Raw genomic sequence first — 27,399 nt, forward strand, 5'->3', positions numbered from 1 at the left:
AAATTCTAAATTTTTTCGATTAATTAATTAATTTTCAAGATTATCCGGAGGCACAAAAATACCTACTATTTTGAAACATCGGAAATTCCTTTTCTTATATTAACAGATTTTTGTGCTACCCGTAAGGTGGCAACGCCATGTATTTTATGTAGAAAATTATGAAGTGTGAGGTTTTCGTAGTCTTGCTGGATGAGACAAGGAAATTGCCGTGAATAGGAAAAGTGGACTAATTTTTAATTGCGAGGAAATCACTATCAATAGTGGAAACGACCGATTTGAATAATTTACGAAGTGTATATACCTTTTGATTGAATGGAATTAATATAGAAAATATATGTGAGCGCAATTTTGTGAAATTATTACGTGTATTGACGAGGCATTGGTGTACGTGAAAAAATGTGTTGAGCGAAAGAGAGGGAAAAGGCAATAATACATTTTGATAGATTAATAATAATTTATTTTCTGATATTAATGGGAGAATATAATTTTAATGCGAGATTTGGAGTATAAATGAGTTTTTTGGCCCCTTAATATAAGGGGCCAAAGTAAAGGTGAAAGCAACGAAGAAATTTGAGGCTCCTCAACGAAGATATCCGCTAATCAGCAAATAAGGAAAAAAATTAGAGACAAAAGCAACGAGATAAAATAAGTAAAAAAAGAACAACAACAACCAGAAGGTGAATAATCGGTGGCTACTTGAAGTGCCTGTTCAGTGTAAAACAATCACAAGTTGTCAAAGTGCTACCAGCCAGGCATATTTTTTTTTATTTTCAACAAAAATAAACTAAAAAATTGAAACTTGATAAATAAATCAAAAACATAATAAAAACAAAACCTACGTAAGACGACCAATATAGGCCAATTCCGCTGCGCAATTTCCAAATTACTAAACCAAGCAATTATATATATAATAAATAATAAAAATATTAATACGAAAACGAAAACGTGAAAAGAGAAAAGAAATTGTCAACGTCATTCGTCCAATATCGCTTTCGAATTTATATTCTCTTTGGACAAAAAGTGAACGAATTTTCGCCAATCCGTTACAATTGTCATACGATTCGATTGTACGAAATTATTTTTTAATTTTTTAATTTCGTTTTGTACATTGGCCGCTCGCGTCTGCGATTGTGTGATCATATTCTTCGGAAGGCTTCATTCAGTGCAATCACTGTCCTTGAAGCTCACTCCCGAGGACAGATCCCACATCGTGTGCCGTTGCCGTACAATCCTTGAATGGGACACCAGCTATGAACCAACTGAAATTCACACTAGCGGAGATTGGTATTTTGGTCAAACAACTGAACAAGACAAATTTTGCTGAAACCAGCGAGAACATAAATCAGGTATTGTGTATTTTATATTATTGTATATTTTTACTGGTGTTAATGATTGTAGAAAGTGTGTTCAAAGGTCTCGGCTATGACATTTTTATTTACACAGGAAACGCGTATGCACATATGTGTGCATACACAGCAGTCAACATGCGACCACTTGAAGCTTTTGTATTCAACAATGGCAGTATTGTTATTGTTGCATGTGTGATCAATAGTGTTGGTTAGGGTGAAGTCAATGTTTATAATTATGGCAGAGATGTATCATCATTGCCTCATTACCTCCTTGCTGCTTGATCAAACCCCCTTGCCTTATGTCTTTATCATACTAATCGGTTATTTCTTATTCCCACTGTCATTCATTTAAAAGAGTATTGAAATGTACCTGAACACACCTCTTTTATTGTTATTTTCGCTTTTTCCGTATCATTTTAGTCGCTGCCAGTTATTTATAATTTGTAATTTTAAATTTTACGTTGTATTGCATTTGAAATATACCCATCAATCACTGGATCGGAACACAAATATATATAAAAAGAATTAGCCTGGCAACTAACCCATACACATCATGTAACTCAAAAAGATCACGTACACAAGTGTTTGGGTTAGAATTGTCAATTGGCCCTTAAGTAACTTTAAGAGAAATATTTGGTAGCGCTGTTGGGTAATTAACCGGTGATTTATCGGATAGTGACGTTCAGGGTATTTAATGTGTGCGCTGAATGGACACTTTCGAAACAAAATGAAAAATAGTATTTTGAGACATGAATATGTGTGATATTTTCGATGAATCCGATAGTATATAAAAGTACATATTTTAATTACGGCTGATTTAGCAGTACCTGCAATAACAGTATGTTTTCTTTCAAAATACCAATATAGGCCAATTCCGCTGCGCATACGAAATATTTATACATTTTTATAAACGCATTAGCTGCTGTCAAATTTCGTCTATTAAACAAACTCGCTGCCATTGAAGAGAAAAATTGGCTTCGTCAAGTTTTATCTTCCACTCGTTTCTCCTCGCTAATCCAATCACTTTTTGCCGACGCCATTACAGTTTGCAAAGAAAATTTGTGATCAGTAATTTTGTTACTTTTTGTTCTGATTGCAACCTCGATTTTTGATATAAAGATATTATAAAAATGTTGAAAAATGAGTACAAATTAAAGCCCTAACAAAGGGCTCTGAAAATTGTTCATTAGTTTGTTGATAGAACTGTGCAAACATGTTTTAAAAAGCGTTTGCAAGAACTTGCGGACTTTTTCTTTTTGATTTTTTTTTTTTTAATTGGTCATTGGTCGCTTCCATCGTCGTATTCGCAGCTTTGTCGCCTTGTAATCTTGTTTTATTTCGTCATAAGTATACGCACAAAAATTTGCAAGAAATTAAGATGCTAGTGAAAACGCGAAACAAATGACATAAATATTCATTTGAAAATTCTGAATTAAGTAAAGAAGTGAAGTGACAATTTTCAATGAAGAAAACATTCCGATATTCACGGATTTTAAAAATGTAATATATATATTTAAGTAAAGTTAAAATGGAGATAAAACTGTGATTGAAAATTTGTATTACAATTTGATTAAAACTAAAATACAAGTTACCAAATAAAGCCTTGAGAATTAAACGGAATAACTGGAAATCGGTAATTTGTTGTAGAGTAATTTCTATATTTTTATGAAATATGTACATTTTCATATAGACGAAGTGTATAATCTGCCAGCAGCAGTGCGTTGATTCGTGGAAAGACATATCTTATGCTGTAGAAAGAAAGAGAAAAATGTTGGTATTTCTTTATATGCAAGTTGGCGACTTATATTGTGCGTAGCGTTGTCCCTCTTTTGTTTCGTTAGGTCTTGCTTTTAGTATTCTCAATTTGTTTCCAATTGGAGGGACATCGGTGAGAAATCTCCAATGTTTGAAAATTTTAATATTACAAGGACTTCAATCTTATTTCAACCTTTGCCTTATTTTATTGTATGCATAACTTTTCTATCAAAATTGCATATGGAAATCATTATTGTTAAATTATGTTTATGGCTTTTGTTTATTAGGAGATATACATATTTATATAAACATCGGAAACTGGCTTAAATATTTCTCAAGGAAATATCTTCACTTTTTCTTCAATATAAGTTAAGATCTTTTCCTCAACGACCATCTTCATATATTACAATGAAGGAAATCACCGTTTTACTACCTGCATGCGGATTTCTTGCAATTGATTTAAAGTAAATACTTTTAAATAATTTTATAGCAAATTTTAGGGCAGTTTTATTCTGGCCATAAACATGTATTGTTTTTGTAAAATACATCAGCTTATTAAACGTTCAATCATAATCCCGTTAACACATTTGAAAATTTTGAGAAATTTGCGTTAGAGATAAATGGTTAAAAGGAAAATTTCTTTTTGTTAACAAATTATAAAATATAACCGTTACGTTATTAAAAGTATTGACTAGACATATTTGAATAATTCACAGTATATAAAAGAGATCGGTTTGGAAGCGGACCGCCATTGTTTGCGCTGCCTATTCTCGGTGATCAATTTTACTGACACGATATCAACAAGTCCGAATTCGAATTACAACTTTATTGTAGAAGCACAAGCTAAATTACTTGGCGCTCAATTGGAAAATCAACTGACTAGAGCGTCCTTCATATCGAATATTTGCTTTGCTGTCGACCATTGCTTTTCTCAACAAAAGGTTTGTTTTTACCCTGAATTTGTTTTTTAAATAAAATTCATTGTTTTATCATTTTTTTAGACTCTTAAACCGACACCACAACTTATAGCGCAAATAACTAAGTTAACAGGAATTAGTAAACTTTGTGAAGTTGTATTGTCAATAGCATTAACTCATTCGTCACAAGCAGATTTACGCCAATACTCTTTGGAACACCTCAAAGTATCATTCAGTGAGCTGATTGAATCATTCTTAGAAAATAAAGAAAATAGCATTGCTGAGAAGTGTAATTTACAAGACGTATCTGTAGAAATATTACAATTGCTTCTTGTTTGTATAAACGAAGTTGTAAGCAAAGAACTTAAAAGTAAATTTTTGGATTTACTACGCAAACAATTTCCCCTTGAACGAGTTCCCCTCATACTATCGCCACATTTATATCGTAAAAGACTTAATTGTTGTGAATCTCCTGCGTTATTACCACCAGAAGACACTGAATTGATTTACAACAAACAATACGCTGATGGCGGTACCGTTAGTCAACATTTGACAGAAATTGGTATTGAAGATATTTATGACAACTTATGCGAGACAATATTTACTACACAGGTAACCTGAACATTTGTTGTGCTGCATTGATTGAAATAAAAAAAAAATAAAAATGTGAATTTTTTTCAGTTGAATAATAATATTATGGACACATCCTGGATTAATTTAATCCTAGAGATTGGTTACGAATTCACCTCAAGCGTTGAAGAATGTAAGAATCATCTACGTTGTGGTTCGCGCGAACTTCAATCACAGGATGTGGCCAAGATCATTGGTCTCATGTGCCGCAGGCACTCCTCATTACTCGATTGCAATGTGAACTTAGGAACTCCGGCCAATTTTTGGCCGGGTCAGCCGGGAACTGGCCCCAACACACAACAACAAAATGTGGCCAATAACAATGACGGCAGTAACGTTACGAGTAGTGGCGTTGATAAAACAACCAACTTAAATGACAAAAAAGACAAAGTCGGTGGCAACCCAGTGGGTACCATCAGCACAGAAACCACGCAAGCATGGAAACCGGACGTGTTTGTGCAGGCACTGAAGGAGGTAGTGCCACAACTGAATTGGAAAGAGGTTTGCTTAGGTAAGTTCAATAATTTATAGCGCGCGAGCTATGTTGTGAAAGCGATAGAAAAAATTATCGAAATGTTTTTAAAGTTCTCGTTATACATCTTAAAACAAATTGAAGAAAATTAAATACTTTAAATATTTACTTATTTTTTAAGAACTTGATCATCCGGAATTCATTTTGAAGGACAGAATCGGACTTGATCTGCTGCTGACCATTTTCCGTTTGGGTACACAATCTGCTCTATTTCCACATCCAGAATGTATATATCGTCATTGGCAAAACGTAAACGGACAGCTCTCGCTGATAGCGGTTATGTTAAAAAATCCCGATCTGTTTACATTCTCCGATTACATCTTCACCGCCGCACCAGTAGAGATGCTAAAAACGCCACCAGACACCGATAACAAAGAAGTGTGTGCTTGGAAATCTCTACACTTAGTGGAAGTTTTGCTGTATATTGCCGACCAAGGATTCTACCATCAAGTTATTGAATTGTTTAAATTCCCAGCACAACATTGCCCCGATATATTGTTTTTGTCACTTTTGCACATAAATCCACCAATTACTGCATTGCGTCAAGAACTTTTTAGTCAACTCATACCGACTTTTCTAGCAAATCATCCAAATTCAGGTGTAATACTTATGACTGCTTGGAATTCACAAAATTTTGGTGTAATCTTACGTCCCATTATTATGCAGTCTATGTCGGATTGGTATCAGCGCGGCACCGAATATGATCAGGTTAAGCTTTCGCGCATACTTGATGTAGCACAGGATTTAAAAGCACTATCGACACTGCTTAATGAACGTTCATTTCTATTTGTTATCGATTTGGCTTGCCTAGCATCGCGACGCGAATACCTTAAACTGGAAAAATGGCTAAGTGATAAGATACGTGAACATGGTGAGCCCTTCATTCAAGCTATCTTGAAATGCCTACAACGTCGTTGCCCACAAATAACAAACGCTAAAATACCGGAAAGCCAATTGCCTTCCAAACAGGCTCAGCTACCACCGGAAACAGTGACAACAATGTTGCAATGCCTCCAAGGTTGCATTGGCAATGTACCACCAGAAATAGTTGATCTTATTATGCAAATGACAGCGAACTGTTCGATCATGGCGAATAAGGCAAGAGCCGCCGTGCCACCATTGGTGCCACAACTACAAGGTGTTATGCGTGGCCATCGTGGCATGGATATGGCCGGTGTACCGGGCGTACCGCCACCACCTTTCTCCGCCAATTTGAATGCACAGCAAATGTTTGGACCCACAATGGATACGTTATCGAATTTAACCACAAATATAGCCAGCCTAAATCTCGGTGGACCTAATGGCGCCTTCAATTTTGGAAACGTCTTAGGTAAGTTGAAGAGTAAATATTGGTCATAACTTTTATTATAAATAAGTTTAAAAGAAACGTTTTAAGACGTGCAGTAGTGGTAGTTTTAGCTTTATGTACTATTAAAAACATAAGTTGAATGGACAACTACGTTGTTCCAACAGAGTATGACTTTCACCGTTAATTTCACACTTGACTGTATTAGCAAAGTTATTGAAACTACATTAGGAAAATAAAAATATACCTATACCAAAGAAATATAAACCCAAACCAGAAATTAGAGCAATCATATTGCTCTGCAAAACATAACCTCACTAATTTGAAAAATGACGAGCTGAAATTTAATGTCCGACTGAAAACTTAGTTTCAAACAATACACAAAAAAAGATATTTATATACTGCAGAGGAATTTCTTTGAGATAGCAGACAAAATGCTCTTAGTCGAAGCCAACTTCTATTTATACGAACTATTAAATTGGCTAAATTCTAAACCCATGGGCATTTCTAAATATTCAAACAAAGTTTGTGAGGTAAAGATTCTGGGTATAAATTTATTTCTATAGAAATCTTTTAAGTTGGCGTAATTGAATATACTAATTCATAGGTAATTTGGCGTCTACACCAGCTTCTCCGTCACGTCTTATGAATCCAGCTGCCAGTCCATATCCGCTGAATGCTATGCAAATCCCACCACCGAATATAGGAAATTTAGGTAGAATGCCGCAAGCAGCGCAACAGCCGACACCAACGCCACCTAACCCCATAAATCCGGGTATGGCTGATCTGCAAGGACCCGTCTCCAAGGAAGTTGAAGATGAGGCTAATTCATATTTTCAACGTATCTATAATCATCCACCACATCCCACACTGTCTATTGATGAAGTACTTGATATATTGCAAAGATTCAAGGATTCGAATATACGTCGTGAACAAGAAGTTTATCAATGTATGTTGCGTAATCTATTCGAAGAATATCGCTTTTTCCCACACTATCCAGAGAAGGAGTTACAAATCACAGCACAATTATTTGGTGGCATAATAGAGCGTAATTTAGTGCCCTCATGTGTGGCATTAGGTTTAGCCTTGCGCTGTGTTTTGGATGCATTGCGCAAACAGGACTCGAAAATGTATAATTTCGGCATAACGGCATTGGATCGTTTCAAAAATCGACTACATTCATATAACAAATACTGTGAATACATACGTTCCATTGCACATTTTAATGACTTTCCCCCGCATTTGATTCAATATGTAGAATGTGGCTATTTGCAACAGGAACCACCACCTGCCAAGATACAAATGCTTATGGCTGGTAGTGGACAGCAGCCGCAACCCGATACAATTTATCGCAGCAATTCCGTGACAGGTGAGTTTGTTTACAAAAGCGTGCATATATTTTTTATATTTTAAGGTACAGGGTGACCCAATTTTTTTTTTTATAATTTTTATTTTATCTGTCTAATTCTTTTCAGTCTGTAGTGATAATGTGATAAATTTTCCTACTGAAAAACAGATTGCGCTAAATAAGATTGTCACTTCAAATCTCCTTGGTGAATAGATTAACAAGTGTCATTTTTGTATCGCGAAATCTTGCTAAATATAGTAGATTATTGTGATAATCTACTCAACAGCCTAAATCTCGTGATTAAGTGTCGGTCAGAACATGATATAATGTTAAAGATTATCGGTTTAAGTATGCGACTATGCATTTCGGAATAATGCCAAAGATTTTATTACACTTAATTTTGACCAATTTTTTTCTTTTTAATTATTGTCATATTTTTTATATATGTATAATATTATATAATATATATTTAACTATTAATTTTCTCTATAATGTCATCATGTGCTATCGTCTGCATAGCTTTGCTTTGAAATAAAAGTTTTTTGTGGCAAAAAGCTTTGTCAATGAATATTTCAGTTACCCTGTACCAGAATTTAGTTGGGTTTAAAGAAATAGTTAATTTTTTTCAGATAATTTTTAATATTATTTGTAAATATTTAAAAGTTCATGAAAAATATGCATATTTAAAAATTTATATGAAATAAAAATGCTGGTATATTGCCTATTAAAACTGCATGTTTCTTTTGATTTTTAAATTCTAGGAAATATAGTAACAACACCAACACAACAAAAGCCTATGGTTGTTGCTCAGTCCATACATGCATCACGTATGAAATCAATTGCAACCGCTACTAATATCGATACACTATTGGTTGCCAATCAGGAGGAGAAGATCACTATACCGCCCGAACCAGTACAGGATAAAACCGCATTCATATTTAACAATTTAAGTCAACTGAATATACCGCAGAAATGCGAAGAGATTAAGGAAATCATGACGAAGGAATATTGGCCGTGGCTAGCACAGTATCTGGTGCTAAAGCGCGCTTCATTGGAATTCAATTTTCATTCGTTATATTTCAATTTCTTGGAGGCACTGAAGAATCCCGAAATCAATAAATATGTAACCAAGGAGACACTCCGGAATATAAAAGTTTTACTACGTTCCGATAAGGGTGTGGTGAATTTCTCCGACCGCAGTTTGTTAAAGAATCTGGGTCATTGGTTGGGCATGATGACGTTGGGGCGCAATAAGCCTATTTTACAAATTGAATTGGACTTGAAAACCCTATTGGCCGAGGCATATCATAAGGGACAACAAGAATTGCTGTTTGTTGTGCCATTTGTAGCTAAAATATTGGAATCCTCAGGTAAATCGAAGGTCTTCAAAACACCCAATCCATGGACAATGGCTATTATGAATGTACTTGGAGAATTGCATCAGGAGCCTGAATTGAAGCTTAATTTAAAATTTGAAATAGAAGTGCTTTGCAAGACATTAAGTCTGGATTTGCAGAAATTAAAGCCGATCGTCTATTTGAAGGACCCCTCACGTTCGATGAATATCGAACATCAAATGGCCCAGCCTAAACCCAAAAATATTGAAGCACCGCCTCAACAGCAACAGCAACAACAACAACCGTCACAAGGTCAAACTCCAGGTCCCGGGCAAATGGGTCCCAACGATTCAGACGCACAAGCCTTACTTATGGGTGGCGGTGGTAGTGGTGGCGCAAACATACCAGGCGGTGTGGTGCCTTCGCCCAGTATTAGCAACGAATCAGCCGGACAGGTTATAATGCAAGCGCCCGAACCGCGTTTCTCTTTCGTCGATATAAATATAACAAATTTCCATCTGATCGCTCAGCATGTGGTACTATCGCCGAACATAACCTTTTTGCATGCCAATCCCGGTCTCAAGCATATTGTACTCAATGCAATTGAACGCACAATCACCGAATGGCTGCAACCGGTCGTAGATCGCAGTGTACGTATTGCAGTGACCACAACAGAGCAAATTGTGCGCAAAGATTTCGGACTCGATCCAGATGAGAATCGTATGCGCACAGCTGCACATCAAATGGTGCGTTATTTATCGGCTGGCATGGCGATGATTACCTGCAAGGACTCCTTGTCGCAAACATTGACAAATAACATACGTAAAGCGTTCTTATCTGCGCTGACTGGTGGACCAAGTTATCAGGACATCGAAGCGGCGGCAATACAGCTTAGCAATGACAACGTCGAGCTTGCTTGCGCTTTTATACAAAAGACTGCGGCTGAGAAATCAACGCCCGAAGTAGATCGACGCATGTCCACCGACTTTGATACACGTAAAATGACTAGAGATGAGGGCGGGTAAGTCACACACACTTTGTATTACTATAGGTACCTAAGTTTATAATCACTTCCTTTTACTTTTGCAGTCGCTTTTATGACACACAAACATTGGCCTATCAAACCGAGCGCATGCCGGAGCAAGTACGCTTAAAAGTCGGCGGCATACCACATACACAATTCGCTGTGTACGCCGAGTTCGCACGCAATATACCTGGTTTCCAACAGATGACCGAACGCGATATCGCTCTATTCTTGCCCAAACCACAAGAGTTGCCCCCGGCTACCTTCGGCACTGACGAAATGGGCCTCCTATATGCCGAATTAGCTGCAAAAATGGATGCATTCCTCAACAGCACCATGAATATATCCACATTGCAGTTGCAGGCTAGCAAAATACATGCGCTGCTCAATGCGCTAATGGTAACTAGGCGTATACGTGATAATGAATCGGCTCTAAATCTACTGACACGTGTCGTTGAGGGTCTCATTGAAGGATTGGTGAACATACCCGAACACATCGAGCAAATGAAATTGTACCGTGATATACATTTACGTATACTGAATATGTTGCAGAATACTTTTGGTGCTGGTGTAACAGAACGAGCAATCACCAAGTGCATTTTCGATGTACGCGAAGAGGTGCGCTACAATGTTGAAGCTATCAAATGGCTTATAACCTCACATTTCATTAATGTGCCGCAATTCGATTTATTGTTGCGCGAAGCTATGGATAATGGCAATAATTATATGGCTGTCACGTTTGCCATGACATTAATGGAACGGTTGCTTGATGGACGCACCAGCGCCACTTTGGAAACAGAAATGACCGGCACATTCGAGATGTTGGGCCGCTTGCCACAGAATCGTCATCGCTATCCTGACGCCACGACTCATCAGATAGATATGATGGATGCGGGACCTTTTGGCGGAGCCGATCACTATTTAGCCGGTGCCAGACAATACATGACCTCGGGCATGCAGCATGTACGGGTGAGTACCAAACAAATGTTTGTTATGTTGTTGCCATATAAAAACAAATCTTTCTTTTTGTTTACTATTATAGTCCAATGATTGCGATGATCCACCTGGTTTGCAAGAGAAGACCGAATTCCTGCTCAAAGACTGGGTCTCCATCTACAACCAATCGAACAATTTGTCGCGTGAGGCCAAGATCTTCACATCATTCGTACAGAAGATGAATATGTATGGTATTCTGAAGACCGACGACTTGATAACGCGCTTTTTCCGACAGGCCACACAAATCTGCATTGATTTGGTGTATCGCATACTGAACGACCCAAGCAATTCTCCATTGCAAGCGCGCACCAAAATCTTCCACTGGATTGACGCATTTGTGCATTTAATTGCTCTGCTGGTACGCCACTCCGGCGAAGCGGGCAATACCACGACGAAAATGAACTTGCTAAACAAGGTGCTCGGCATTGTTCTCGGCATATTGCGGCAGGACCAAGAATTGCATGGCACCGCATTCCAACAGCTCGGCTATCATCGCTTTTTTGTGATGCTATTTCTAGAGCTGAGCTCACCTGACGCGGTGCTAGAGAGTCTGATGCACAGCATTATAACTGCCTTCTCGCACACGTATCATCTCCTCAATCCAGAACATGCACCCGGTTTCGGCTACGCCTGGTTGGAGTTGATCTCACATCGCATTTTTATCGGACGTATACTAGCACAGATACCGCAACAGAAGGGCTGGCCACTGTACTCACAGCTGCTGCTCGATTTGTTCCGCTATCTGGCGCCATTCTTGCGGAATGCCGAGCTAGCGAAGCCCGTACAAACATTGTACAAGGGAACGCTGCGCGTTCTGCTCGTGTTATTGCACGATTTCCCTGAATTTTTATGTGACTACCACTTTGGTTTTTGTGATGCAATACCGCCGAATTGCATACAAATGCGCAACATAATATTGGCTGCTTTTCCACGCAACATGCGTTTACCCGATCCATTTACGCCCAATTTGAAAGTGGATATGTTGGCGGAGACTGCAACAGCACCGAAAATTTGCTCAAATTACGTATTCAATATACAGCCCGCAAATTTCAAGAAAGATCTCGACTCCTACCTGAAGGCACGCGCTCCGGTAACTTTCCTCTCGGAGCTGCGCTCACACTTGCAGATCTCAAATGAGCCCGGCTCACGTTACAACATTCCACTCATGAATGCGCTCGTACTGTATGTGGGTACGCAAGCTATTTCGCACATAAGGTGAGTAACAACATGCTCTTCGATTGTTTGAAATGCACTAACTAACATTAACTTTTTGTTATCTTTTCTTATTTTAATTATTTATTATGAATATTCCCACGCGCAGAAGTAAAAATTTCGTGCCCAATACATCGAACATCGCACACAGCGCACACATGGATATATTCCAGAATTTGGCTGTCGACTTGGATACCGAAGGACGCTATCTCTTCCTGAACGCCATTGCCAATCAATTGCGTTATCCGAATAGCCATACGCACTACTTCAGCTGCGCAGTGCTACATTTGTTCGCCGAGGCCAACTCTGAGGCCATACAAGAGCAGATCACACGTGTGCTACTTGAACGTCTCATTGTGAATCGTCCACATCCTTGGGGCTTGTTGATCACCTTCATCGAGCTGATCAAGAATCCTATCTACAAGTTCTGGGATCATGACTTTGTGCACTGTGCGCCAGAGATTTCAAGGTAAGTGCAAAAAATACAAAATATTACTGCTACGTAGAAAAAATCGTAATTGTTTAATATCGATAATTTTCGTTGAACGCTTAGGTTATTCGAGTCGGTGGCACGTTCGTGTATGGTCAAGTCGAATCACCAGCCGCAAATCAACAATATGGATGGTGACATTCAGGAAATCAATTAATGTTGCACTACAACAACAAAAACGACAAACAAAACGAGTAGAAGAATGTAGCTCTCACCCTAGTGATGGTAGTATGCACGCAGTGGAAATAAACGGTGCTAGTTGTAAGAATGATTTGTGTGTTTAGTTGTGGAAACTGTTGGTAGCGATGGCGGCGTTGCTGACAGTCCACAGCCGTCCATTTCCACTATGAGCGTCACGCTGTCGATCACATTGAACAGAAATAGCAGAAGATTAAAAAGTTTTTTTAAGCTAAAGATACAAAAACATATAATTGATTTATGAATTAAGAGATTGCAAATTTTTTAAAAAGGAAAAACTAAAAAAATTGAAAAATCAAAAATGGAAAAGATAATGAAAAAAAGTAAAAAAAACAACAACAATATATATACATATACTATAAATAAACAAATAATTTACTTGTAAGTAGTTTAAAATACACGATAAAGAGGAAGCAACACTTGAAAGCAAATTTAAATTAAATTAAATTTATTAATAACTAATTGATGTATTATAAATATAAAATTAATTTGAACAAAAAAAAAAAAACATATATGCTAATTATTAAACAACAAATTACAGATGTTGGTGTAAAAATTTATAGTTGTTGGCAAAAGAAGTAGCGAGAAAAACAAACACTTTATCGAAGCATACGAGAAATGGCCGAAATAACGAACAAGCCCAGCTCGGGAGAGTAGTTCAAGACCGGGCGAGTAAAGTATGTGCGGAGCGCGACGAGTATGAGTACAGTATGCGAGTTATTTAAAATGTATTTGCTGCATCGCTGACCTGAAACACTGCGGCAAAACAATTTACAATTTTAAATAAATGATAATTACAAACATGCAAACAAAAACAAAGCATAATGGTAAGCAATAAGCATAGATACAGATGTAATATGTACTCAAAATAACAAAAAAAGAGAAAATTTAAAATTAACAAAAAAAAAATAAAATTAACAAAAAAATAAAAGTAAACAAACTACAAAAATTAAAAAATAAATGCATTGAAAAAAAAACATCCAAACAAAAAAATTGTAAAATCCAATAAAGCAAAAAATTACAAAACGTGTACATATTTGTATCAAAAAAAAAAACAAAAAGTAAAACTAATAATGATATAAAAAACGATGCATAAGCAGAGCGTGAAATGCAGAGTTGTAATATTTCAACATTTGCTGGCTGGAAAACATGTTTGTGCACGTTTCAACCATAGCCTAGCAAATGTTGACGGTATTTAAAAAAATAAATATATATGTATATATACATATATAAACATTAATGGTGATGCTTTTAAAATAAAATAAATTATAATGGCGATGATGTGATGTATAAGAGAGAGAGCGTAAGAGAAAAAGTGGAGAGCGTGAAGCAGGATCGCAATGTACAAACCCAATTTTCGTTTTTCCGAAATGAAAAGAAGTTAATTTGTTTTGAAATAAATATGATTATAGAAAAAAATAAATAAATCCATAAAGTATGTAAGTGACAAAAATTAAAAACGGTAAATAAAAGGTATAAAGATAAATAACTTAAAAATAAATTGAGATTAAAAATTAAATTAATATTGAAAATAAATTGAAGTTAATCAATAATTAATATTTAAAAAATAAATTGAAACCAACAAATAAATAAAATTACAAAATAAATTGAAACTGAAAATAATTAAAATTAAAAATAAATTGAAACTAAAAAATTATTAAAATTAAAAAACAAATTGAAGTCAAAAAATAATGTTTCAATTTCATAAAATAGTTAAAAATATAAAATTAATTCAAACTAAAAAATAATTAAACATTACAAATTAATTCAACTAAAAAAATTAAAATAATTTAATTAAATAATTCAATTGAAACTACATCAAAAAAATATACACTCCAAATAAAGTTACACAATTCCAAAATAAATTAAAACTAAAAAATAATAACAAATTAATAAAAACTAAAATTAAAAAATAAATAAAAATAAATATTAATATAAATTTAAAAAAAATGTAAAAAAGTTGTACTCCACAATTCAAATAAAGTTACACAAAATCTTACTTTGAAAATCTTTTCATTTGCGATAAAACGAGAAATGCGTTTGTGCAAATTTTATGAATTATGTTTTTATTTTGCTTATAAGCATATCATTTTGATAGCAACACTCGAGAGTATGTTTCACCACAAGTGGCCCAACTTGACTTTTACACACGTACAATCACAAAGATTTAGAGAGACATTTTGGAGACTTGTGCTTTCTCGATTTATTGGTTTTTGTTTTTAATTAGCAATGTGCAGTTTTAAACGGAATAAATAAAAGAAAATTATAAAATAATATAAACAAACTTAAAAATTAAAAAAATAATAATAAATTCTTAACATTCATGTGTATGTATTAGGCAAAAATTACATCCCATTGGATAACAGTTGATTTCATTTGTTGCTTTACAAATCGCAATTCTACATTTTACTAACGCAATTGCTTTAAGCGAGTTTATTTACCTTGGAAAATTAATTCATTGAATTATTATTATTAACTATTACTTATTTGTTTGGCGAGGAAAATTTTAATGCGTTCATATTTTATGCTTATCAAATTAATTAATAAACAACAAAAAAATCCATAAAATGAAAACTGCAAGAACAACAATTATATAAAAAACTCATGTGCTGAAAACGGCAAGAACTGTATGTCATTGATCATTTTACTTGGGGAAAGTGTATGTAATTAATATTAAATTAAAATACTTATAATTTCTAATTAAATGTCTAATTGAAAGCAAAGTTAAAATATATACATATATGTAAATGCATACTGAGCAATTAATTATAATTATGCATTAATTATTAACGGAGTGATTAAATTGCTAGTGAAAGAGAGAGCAGGAATTATATGCAGCCGAAATGAAATACATATATAAATACAAATATATGTATATATGTATGATAAATGAATAGAATGAACGTACATATGTATATGAAGAATAATATAAACAAAGGAAAAAGTAAATACAATGCAAAAAGAAAATTAACAAAAAACCAAACAAGTAACAAAAACGAAAATAAATATATATTAAAGATGCATTAAAATAAAACATAGTCATATTCATTAAAAAAGCAACGTATTTTATTTGCACCATCGCTTTGCGAGATGGAGAAAATATTGCTTGGCGTTCACAGTTCACAGTAATAATTGTCACGAATGACCAGCCGACTGCAGATTCTAGGCCATTGCAGCCAGGCTTAGCGCCACTACCGGCTAGGTATTATACTCGATTTGTTACAGAATGCTATGAATGTTATACATATTGGCAATGTGACCAAGAAAAGGAGATCAATGCCGAGTTAAACACAACGTGTTTTTAAGAAGAGAACTTTCCTCACTTGCGTAACTTCTACAAATGACTCCATCCTGGAGGTTCGACACCGAGAAGCTGGAATCACAACATAAAGCCGAGCGATTTTCTACTCGACTTGCACTGTGGCTCACTGAGAGCACTCGTCAGCAACTCGGTATAAGGGAACTGTGGGGCGGCATTTCAAGCTCCTTACGTACAGCTGCAAACGAAACCGTTGGTTTTCGGAAAAGGTAGAAGAACAGCTGGTACGATGAGAAGTGCTGTGTCGCAATGGAGAGAAAATAGACAGCTTACCTCGCACCGTTAAAATTGACCAAAACAACGAGATGGGATAGATACCGAGAGTTGAAGGGGGAAGCGAGACGCATCTGCAGAAAAAATGAGAGAGGCCGCAATGCGTGAATATGAAAAACTTGAAAAGCTGGCCGACAGGTGTCATGCTCGATAATTCTACGAAAAGATGCGGCGTCTAACAAATGGTTTCAGACGAAAGCATGCCCAATGTTTGGAAATTAAGTGTCCTCTGCCCAATCCACAAAAGGCTAGACCCCACAATCTGCGCTAAGTCTCCTCAACTTCGCATGTAAGGTTTTATCGAGCGTATTGTGTGAAAGATTAAAGACCACCGTCAACAAACTGACAGAATCGACACACACGACGTCATCGTCGATTTCAAAGCTGCTTTTGATAGCACGAAAAGGAGCTGCCTTTATGCCACTATGTTTGAATTTGGTTTACCCGCAAAACTAATACGGTTGTGTAAACTGACGCTGAACTATATCAAAAGCTTCGTTAGGAGCGGAAAGGACCTCTCCGAACCTGTCGATACCAAACGAGGTTTCAGATAAGGCGACTCCGTATCGTGCGACTTCTTCAACCTACTCCTGGAGAAATTAATTGGAGCTGCAGAACTGAATAGAGCAAATATAATATTCTATTAGAGTGTACAGCTGCAGGTGTGCGCCGGTGATATTGATATGATTGGTCTCAATAGCCACGCCGTTAGTTCTGCTTTCTGCAGACTGGATAAAAAAGCGCAGCAAATGGAACTGGTAGTGAATGAAGGCAAGACAAAATATCTCCTATTATCAAACAACCAGTTGTCGCACTCGCGACTAGGCTCCCACGTCACTGTTGACAACGTCCGGTGTGTTTAACAAAAGCACAGCGGATCAAATCAATGCGTTGATCAGCCCCCTGAGAATGCTTAGCATTTTCAGTACCAATTGGCAGTGTGGAATGGACACACTAACCACCTTGGTCGGGTTCGAGGCCCATCTAAAACCTCTGCCGTGCTTTGGGTCCGGTACCCAGTTTCAATGTAACTCTACATTCAACTGACAAAGTCAGTTCTTCCCGCATTTGGGTTTTAACTACAACCACCACGATACTCCCCGAGGGGCCAGTCCGCATGAGCAGGTTGGAGTAAACTCCAAGGGCTCCTGCTCCCCGTGGTACCAGAATTAAATCTCCGGTCACACCTCATAGCCGAAGCTACTACTAGTTAAGCTTCCATACGGCTCTGGACTGGTGGCCAGGGGATGGACCCCATACACACAACACTCATACAAAAGCTAACCCTAATTCCCAGCTAACCGCCTTCGCCGCTTAAACAATTCACGCGTCAACGACCCTAACTGTTCGGTATTTCGGCTACTGGAGATCACACCACTAACATCTAATCGTCCCATGCCACCCAGAATCCTAATGTCCGAGTACATCGGGCATTCTGCAATTAAATGCGCTCAATCCTCTACCCCCGCCCCACAAAAACACCCGGACCTATCCGATAGACCAAATCTGAAGTCTGGGTTATCCTCAACGAACCCAGCGGCCCGATTGTACTCGTAGGTCACTCGGCCGTTAGGACTATTGTCCCAACGTTCTTGCCACCTACAGCTAACCCTATCATCTAGAAGCCTCTTGCTCCCTAGATATCCCTCCCTCTCCTCACTGTTGACAGTCATAACTTCGAAGTCGTACATAATTTCGTCTATCTTGGAACCGGCATTAACATCAACAACAACATCAGCCTCGAAATCCAACGCAGAATAACTCTGGCCAACGCAGAATAACTCTGGCTCTTCGGACTAAGTAAGCAATTGGGAAGTAAAGTCCTTTATCGACTAACAAAGACCAAACTCTATAAGTCACTCTTTATTCCCGTCTTGCTATATGGTGCAGAGGCATGGACGATGACAACATCTGATCACTTTTCGAGAGAAATGTTCTGCGGAAGATTTGTGGTCCTTTGCGCATTGGCAACTGCGAATATCGCATTCCATGGAACGATGGGCTGTATTAGTTATACGACGACATTGAAATAGTATTCGACGCAGTAAACGCAGAGGGAAGCAGTGGAAGAGGAAACCTCCACTCAGTTGGAAAGATCAAGTGGATAAGAATCTGGCTACTCTTGGAATCTCCAATTGACACCAAACAGTATTAAACTAAATGACTACAATTCAGAGTCTCAGGCATTGTTTGAATTACAGAGGGGGATAAAGGCATTAATTTTATCCGTACCAACAATTCTCAGTCGCACTGCGTAAGGTTATGTACAGAGGCAATAACTAAACTCGAAAGGCAACTCTGTTTAGATACGCAGTCATTTACGAATAGAAGGAAATGAAAAGGCAGACGTGCTGGCTATTATGGCGTAATTAAGAAGGGCCTAAGACTTACTCAGTCTCGTCACTGGTAATTGCCGGCCCCTAAAACTGATGGTCCATTACTGTGCCGATCAGTCGGTCCCTTGTAAGAGGCGTATTGCTTTGCTGTTTTTGCACAAATTGAAATCTCGGGTGTTCGGAGTCGTTCACCTAGTTCCCATCTCCTATCGAAATGGCGGTTGGCGTACTTATTCGTTTGTCTGTGAGCGGGTGCTACCTGGAGTATTAATCCTAATGTGTTGTATAGACTTCAGAAAAACTTTATTCCTCATCTTTGTTTTTAATGACAAAAAATTCAAGGAAAGCAGGGATAGTTTAATCAACTGACCATAAATTGATCAATAATTATGTAAATCTGTTAAAATACGACCTTGCGAGAGTTACTTGAGACTTTTGACTTTAATTGCAAAAGTTAATATCCTACAAAGCGCTTTATTGCAGTTCACGTATCGACCTTATCGTTCAAGACCAATAACCGCCATGTTTCTTTCTTTGGTGACGTAATTACAAACGTATTTTATCGATTACACCAAACCGCAATACTCAACATTGATATGAGTTTTGAATGTGAATTAGACAATAATGGTGAATATAGTACATATGATCCGTGTGTTGTCAACTTCGATATTCACTCTTCTAAATTGAATGCTGGATGTTCTGCCATTGTCGTCTGGTGAGCGACGCCGATAGAGTGGATATCCATCATTTCCAGTTTGCGTTTCCGAAACAAAAGCACGTGGATAGGGTTTCGTGCATTTATTGTCAGACATACAAACCGAAGTGGGATGTGGTGTCCGCAAGGTCCATGAACCATATTGGTTTTCATCACTTCGTATAATACTGGATCTATTCTGCATCTGGAATTTCCACAGAAATGATTTCATCAATTTGATCTGATGTAACAATCATCCAAAGAAGAATGTGTGCGTGCGGCAAACCTCTCTTTTGCCACTCAACAGAGTACATCTAGCATCTAACAGCACCACATACACGTTGCTTCAAGATAAAGTCCATCAAACATGGTAACTGTTGTTTGAAAAGTCGTGCTGTGACATCGTGACGATCGTTTGCTGATTGACCGCGATCCATAATTCCGCACGTATGTCTCCACATCCTGGGAGTACTTCTTGGCAAAAAGAGTGCCGACCGATATTAGGGCGACCTCTTCGTGGCATCGTAACAAATTTCAATCTGCAATTAATCTCTTTGTGTGAAACACACGTAAAAATTTCACTGAATAATTTTCAATAAATTTTCTTTTGAGTAGCCGGAATAAAAAAACAAACGACCGAAATTGAACGATTCAAATAATTTACAAATCAAAATATTGAAAATCAAAACAAACAAAAATAGAAAAAAATTTGTACGGAAAAAAGTTACTTTTTGTAATTCCGACTTTTCTTCATGAAAAGTATACGGAATTTTCATTTCTAAACCTTTCTCGATCCACAACGAATAACCTCTGAAATTTTCATCAAGATTGTTGTAGCCGTTCTCTTAGCGTTACTAACAAACAAACTTTCATTCGTTTGTATGGGAAAAAGAAAAGGGCTGTTTTTAGGGGTTTTCCGGCAATTATTCGAATTTTTCTTGCCGTAAAAATCATCCTTGAACCGCAACGAACATTTAAAAAAAAAGAATTGGCAAAATTGTTGAGTTATGCGCTTTGCAATACATTTTGCGATTCATTTTTATCTACATATGTACATATGTATAAGATTATATTTTCTCAAATCCCAAAGTGTTTGAAACGAAGTCGACTTTATACTTGCTGCTCCTAAATATTTACTGTGTTTCGCTAACAGTTCAACACCAACAGAGCTGCAGTGTTTTCGTCTATTCGGACAACATGACCTAGTCAGCGTAGCCGCAGTCTTTTAATTCGCTGAACTATGTCAATGTCGTCGTAAATCGCATATCGCAACAGCCCATCGTTCCATCGAAAAATGCGATATTTTGGTGTGGTTTGTACGCTGGTGGAATCATTGGACCATTAATTTTCAAAGATGCTGTCTCTCGAAAACTAGTGAACGGCGATTTTTGCCTTTTCATGCATAAACTTTTCGGGCCAAAAATGGAAGAAGTAACTTGTAGACATTGGTTTTTGTTCAACAAAGGACTTTACGCTCAATCGCCACTCAGTCGCGATTCACCATTTTGGTACGAGTTATTCTTCGTTGATTTTCAAGAAATGACAGCGCACAACCCTGGGATCATGGATTCGCCTTCTATTTAGATACACCTTCAAATGGATGTTCTTTGGTCTTTCTAAGATCGGAAATTGAAAGCTGTTTGAGCCATATGTAAAAGGATCGTTTCTGGCCTCTCCCAAGTGAATGAAGCTCAAAGAACTTTTCTCACTGCGCGAACTCTACACATAAAGAACCGATGAGATTTCAAATTCTCCTTGAGTGTTTTTTTTTAAAAACGTAGTAAAGCTCTTAAAAATCACTATTTTCTGATATATTTGAAAATGCAGTGCTAAATATTTCATGTAGTTTTGTGAATTATTGAGAATGTATAATAAAATGTAAGTATTTCCTATTAGTTTCGACGAACATCTTAGTCAAATAACAAAGTCAGCGTACCGCAGTCTTTTAATTCGCTGAACTATGTCAATGTCGTCGTATATCGCATACAGCCCATCGTTCCATCGAATGCGATATTCGCCGTGGCCAACGCGCTAAGGACCATTAATTTTCCGCAGAACCTTTCTCTCGAAAACTAGTAACGCCGACTTTTTGCCTTTTGCAGCATAAAACTGGTCGGGCATGATAAGTAACTTGTAGAGTTTGGTCTTTGTTCCTCGGGAAAGGACTTTACTTCTCAATCGCCTACTCAGTCCGAAGTAGCACCTTTTGGTACGAGTTATTCTTCGTTGATTTTCGAGGCTGACAGCGCACAACCCTGGGGAGGGATGGTTCGCCTTCTCACTTTAGATCACCTTCAAATGGATGTTCTTTGGTCTTGGTCTAAGATCGGAAATTGAGACCTGTTTGAGCCATATGTAAAAGGATCGTTTCTGGCCTCTCCCAAGTGAATGGAGCTCAGAGAACTTTTCTCACTTGCGCGAACTTCTACACATACCTTATCACTATTCTCCTTGAGTGTTTGTGAATATACGTAGTAAAGAGTAAACTTCTTTCTGATATATTAAAAATGCAGTGCTAAATTTTCATTAGTTTTGTGAATTATTGAGAATGTATAATAAAATGTAAGTATTTCCTATTAGTTTCGAGAGTTTCTTACCCAAATAACAAATTCGGTCTTCACACGAATTATTTTTACAATAGTTATAATGTATCATTGCACATGTGCAATACCATGCATTTAAGCCTAAAATTTTACTTGTAGGGCGCTTACTTATAATAATAGCGCACGAATAATAGAAAACTAGGATGAAAGCAAAGATGAGTATTTAGCTGATGGTGATGAAGCAAATTTTGAATTTGATTTACATCAATACGAATATAACCAGGAAGAAGCAAGCCAAGCAATACATAATTTTAAAGAAGTTGATGTTAATTTATGCACTTGTCAAAAAGACCCAGAGAAATGAATGATATAGACAAACAAGATCTGAAAAAGTTTTTACGGATATTTATTGTGATGTCTATTGTTCAAATTCCTAATATTCGAAGGTATTGGACGCCAACAGTAGGCAAGAAATGAATACAGGACACCATGTCAGTGAATAAATTCAAAAAAAATAAAAGTTGTATGTTTTGGCTGGTATATCTGGATACAATTACAACTTCGAAATATATACTGGCCAAGAGAACAACAGCATCAATAGAATTCCTGAGGAAATTGATTTGGGATCAAGTCCCAACATAGTTATAAGATTACTAAGGGATATTCTCCCATAAAAGAACTAAAAAGTTTTCTTTAATAATTACTATACATCTTTTGCCACCTAAGTATGTAAACGTAGAATTTACACACTGGGAACAGTTCGTCGGATCCGAATTCCCAATTTAAAGCTTCTAGACCAGAAATTATGATGAAGAAAGCACACGAAAAATCCCTTGAGTATGCCAACGTGGATAACTTTCATATATCTGTAGTTTCCTGAAGAGATAATACAATCGTAAATTTGATTTCAAGCTACTGTGGCAAAACTCCAGAGCTAGCAGTTGAACGGTTTGATGCGAAATTTGGACGGAAAATAACGGTCGCTTTCCCAAACGTTATATCAAACGTTATATCAAAATTCATGGAGGGTGATGATTTGCTAGATTCTTTATAGGCCGATACAAAATCAAAATACGCTCTAAGAAGTGGTATTTGCGACATATAAGTATAATCCTTATACTTTATTTCTATAGAAAGCACCAGAGAAGTGGTCCCATCACTGAAAATGAAGTTGAACCACGTGGATCACTGGCCAACATGGGTGGACACTCGAATCGCTTGCAAATCACCAAGTTGTGACGGATATACTTTGAATATGTTAGGTGCAAAAACGTGAAATTAATTTATGTTTCAGCAAATCAAGAAATTGTTTAAAAAAATTTCATATAGAATAAACTGAAATTTATTGTAAAATTAATGAATTTGCTTCTGTCCAGTTTTATTCAATAAAATAAAGAGCATATCCATTCAGTAATTTCCTTGTAAATTTATAAGATTTGCTGCATGATATTGCATATATGTATGCAATGTTACGTAACTCTTTTGCTAGAAACACGGCAATCATAAAATTTCAAATTTGTCATCTTATAATAACCCACATTAAAAATGTGATTCAAAAAATTTTTTATTCTCACGGAAATTAAATGTTGCAACGAAGAGTTAACAGTGATGCATTCCGTAGTTTTTCCAATACGTTTGCGTTCTTACGTCGGCAGATTATAAGCTTTAAAAGCTCTTCGTTATTCTGCGACAAAACTACTTTGCAAGCACTTTAAAGCTGCATATAAAGTTTGCTGTGCGATTTGTTGACTGGTTCTAATGGTGCGACAAAGTACAGGTGTGCGATATACACACATCCATATTAACTTCGTATATACCATACATGTGGATATATATGTATAACTTTTGTATATTATTCGGGAAGTTCCCTATGGAAATGATGGGTGGGAAATGATTGTGTGGGTGTGGTTTAAATTGCCTTAGAATGTGTAAATAAGTACATACATATGTATGTATTTATGTATGTATATATAAATAAGTAAATGTGTATGTCATATATGTACATATGTCTATCTACATTCGCGTGCAAGTTTAAGTGCTTTCAATGAGGAAACGGCCGGGAGCAGATAAAGTTATTTGCCTCGTAACTGTATACATACAATAGCTGTTAACTACAGCTTTTATACGTACAAAAGTATGTATGCACATATACATACTATATCTATAAACCAAGCATATCGTGGAATTCATAAGTAGGTAGAGAAAAAGCGCCAAAAAGTTAAGGCAAACGAGATGAAAAAATTGTGGCCGAGCGAAGCTTAAGTGCGCCACAAACTTAAAAAGCGACGTCTTTGCATAAATATTTATGTATCTACATAAGTATGTATGCAGACATTACTGCTGTTGAATCTCATGGAAGTGCAAATCTGGATCTTTCGACTTTAGAGCTCTGATTGAGAGCGGCTGCTCGCTGGCGTGGTTCTATGTCGTAACTGAAAAAGCTTTCTTGGAATTAGCACAAATAATTATTATATGTATATAAAAAAAAATATTTCTATACTTGTGATATGGATGAAGTATATAAAGATATATGAATGTACATATATGTATGTACATGTAAGTATGTATGTACTATATAATGTTTGTTGATGCAATTGACTCAAAGTATTTATACATATATGTACATACATATGTACTTACAATACATATGTGTATCTATGTACAGTTGCTGACAGTAAAATAGAATCAAAATGTTTTCACAACTATTTGCAAAAAAAAAGAATTACCACAGCTCTTAGAAGGAAACAATTATTTTTTGAAGTTAATAAAATGCATTTTAAACATTTCAAAAGCAAAAATAAATTTAAGTAATATAAGCAGACAACTCTTAAAGGAACTGTCAAGAACTTCAGTTGACAATAAAATAGAATCATGAGAGCCTTAACTCGTAAATAGTAGACTATAATAACAAAAAATTCATATAATGGCTGCTAGCTTTTCGCTTTTTGTATAGCAAGCGACCTGTGTGTCTGGACACTTTTATCATGGATAAAAATTTGATTTGTTTGCTTGAAATTTGATGTTTAGTAAGGAATTGAAAGAAGGGTCTCTCATCCGAGGCTGCTTTGATCTTTTCATTGGCGGCGTTTTATACGTGACGGGTCCCAAATCCAGCGTACTACTCTGGGAAGGGATGATTCGCCTTCCCACTTTACCTCGCCTTCAAACGGATGTTTTTAGGTACTCAGAGAATATTTGGTCCTGAGCTGCTTGAGCCATATGTAACTAACCACTCGCAAGTGAAAGTAAATAAAGCAAACCAAGTAAATAAAGCTACCCATATCATACCAATTGGCATAGGGAGATAACTTCACAGAACAAAAAAGAGCTTGTAACAGTCCAACCAAAAATCTTTTATCGATTCGATTTTTACGCGCGCATGGTCCGGCTTAATTTTGATCTCGAGTGTATATAGACATTTTGATACGAAACGGCAGCTACAGAGCCAATCTACGGAATTAACTTAACTTTATTAACAGGAGTCTCAATGGCGTATTAAGAGACTAGTGCTGTCTGAAAACGGAATCCAAATATACATAAAACTTGCTAGTAAAGTAAGAAGCAAATTCTAGCTTTACATGAATTTTTCACAAAAATAGCGGACTGCAAACAAAGTTTCAAATCTTTTATCAAAAAATAGCAAAAAATTGTTTACAAAAAGTCTTGAAGTAATAACAAAAAATTGAGCCAGATAATGCTACAGCTACATCTTAAAGTGGATAGGTTTGATAGTCTCCGTGTACCATCGTCGGCCGTTTTTAAATGTAGAAAACCGAGGTTTTTATTTTTTTACCCAAAGAAAAAATAAATAATATATCTTTTATTCCGACCTTATTCCGATTTATCAACACCTGGTATTGTAACTACATACATATGTATGTATGTATATATGTACTTGTATGAATTTATATACATTCATACAAAATGGGTTTGCTCAGTTGATTTCTTATCGATGGATTGGAAACTATTTTAATTTGCAAATCTGATTAGATTACTACTGATAATTAATAACAAAAATATAATATTAATACTAATTAAATAATACATAATAATTTCCAACTTTAAGTCTAACAGCTGGCAAGTTATTAACCTTGTACAATAATATCGATGCATGATAATCGATTCTCACATGCACTTAATCTAAACACAACGCGAAAGTATCAAAAATAATAAAATGAATCAGAAGAACTTTTTCAGTAGAACTGTTTAACCATCAAGCTCAATTTTTTTGTTAATGACGCCAATACTTAGAACATTTTCCTGTGATCGCTTATATTCAGTCGGGCTTATACAAGGTGCTTTCCAAAGTAAACAGGACTTTTTGAATCTAGCGGCCCCTGTGCGCAATCTAGATATATACATATGTATATGTCGACTGGTACGTTAGAATCGGCTATCTTCATCGACTGTCCAGAGAGAAATCATGACATTTCATTGATTGGAAGCGAAGTTATTACTTTTTAAGTGCCAGTATGTTTGTGTTATTGGTGCGAAAATGAGCTTTGAACAAAGAGCCAACATTAAATTTTGTTTTAAAATTGGTAAAACTTTTACTGAAACATTTCAATTGATGAAACAAGTTTATGGCGATGATTGCCTATCCCGTAGCAGAGTGCACGAGTGCTTTGAACGTTTTCAAAGTGGTCGTGAGGACATAAATGACGATCAAAATTCGTGATAACCGGAAATTCCATCGAAACTGTGCGTGAATTCATCAAAAATCAGCCGAAATCATCATTGAAATTCATGGAAATGGAATTGAAAATCTCCAAAACATCGATTTATCGCATTTTGACTGAACATTTGGGCTTACGAAAGGTGTGTGCACGGTTTGTTTCCCACAAATTGACTGACGACCAAAAATTGCTCGGCTCAGAACCAAAATCACATTTGAACCATTAACCACTCCCCGTATTTACCTGATATGGCACCGTGCGACTTCCTCCTTTTCGGAAAAATGCATTTGCCGTGAAAGGAAAGCGTTATGCAGACGTAGAGGCCATTCAAAAGGCTTGCCCCGGCATACTGGCGGCCATACCGGCCAATTAGCTAAAACACTCGTTCGACATGCTTTTGGACTGTGTAAAAAGCTGTATTGAAGCAGAAGGAGAATATTTTGAATTTTCCGAAAAAACCATTT

At 36.5% G+C, this 27,399-nt stretch overlaps 2 protein-coding genes across 3 annotated transcripts in view; both read left to right on the top strand.

The window, feature by feature from the left end:
- LOC126754571 (craniofacial development protein 2-like) overlaps positions 1 to 27,399 on the top strand; it is a 484,843-nt gene that overhangs the window by 141,337 nt on the left and 316,107 nt on the right. The gene's annotated exons all lie outside the window — the stretch shown is intronic.
- Positions 160 to 16,128, top strand: LOC126754490 (CCR4-NOT transcription complex subunit 1). Of its 2 annotated transcripts, none has more exons than XM_050466501.1 (11): positions 160 to 1,346; positions 3,821 to 4,045; positions 4,106 to 4,633; positions 4,703 to 5,162; positions 5,305 to 6,513; positions 7,097 to 7,858; positions 8,599 to 10,195; positions 10,264 to 11,167; positions 11,241 to 12,409; positions 12,516 to 12,875; positions 12,960 to 16,128. In XM_050466501.1, the coding sequence occupies exons 1-11, from the start codon at positions 1,251 to 1,253 to the stop codon at positions 13,051 to 13,053; spliced, it is 7,404 nt and encodes a 2,467-aa protein (XP_050322458.1). In that variant the 5' UTR covers positions 160 to 1,250; the 3' UTR covers positions 13,054 to 16,128. The 2 variants fall into 2 exon arrangements, with proteins under 2 accessions (XP_050322458.1, XP_050322459.1); XM_050466502.1 differs by having other exon boundaries at positions 7,118 to 7,858.

Source organism: Bactrocera neohumeralis, chromosome 4, assembly GCF_024586455.1.
Source record: "Bactrocera neohumeralis isolate Rockhampton chromosome 4, APGP_CSIRO_Bneo_wtdbg2-racon-allhic-juicebox.fasta_v2, whole genome shotgun sequence".
NCBI lineage: Eukaryota > Metazoa > Arthropoda > Insecta > Diptera > Tephritidae > Bactrocera > Bactrocera neohumeralis.

Bases quoted from the DNA above. Each gene is read 5' to 3' on its own strand.
- LOC126754490 (XM_050466501.1), top strand. From the start codon at position 1,251: ATGAACCAACTGAAATTCACACTAGCGGAGATTGGTATTTTGGTCAAA. The intron at 1,347-3,820 runs GTATTGTGTATT...AATAATTCACAG, and splicing joins CCAGCGAGAACATAAATCAG to TATATAAAAGAGATCGGTTT. The intron at 12,410-12,515 runs GTGAGTAACAAC...TCCCACGCGCAG, and splicing joins CAAGCTATTTCGCACATAAG to AAGTAAAAATTTCGTGCCCA.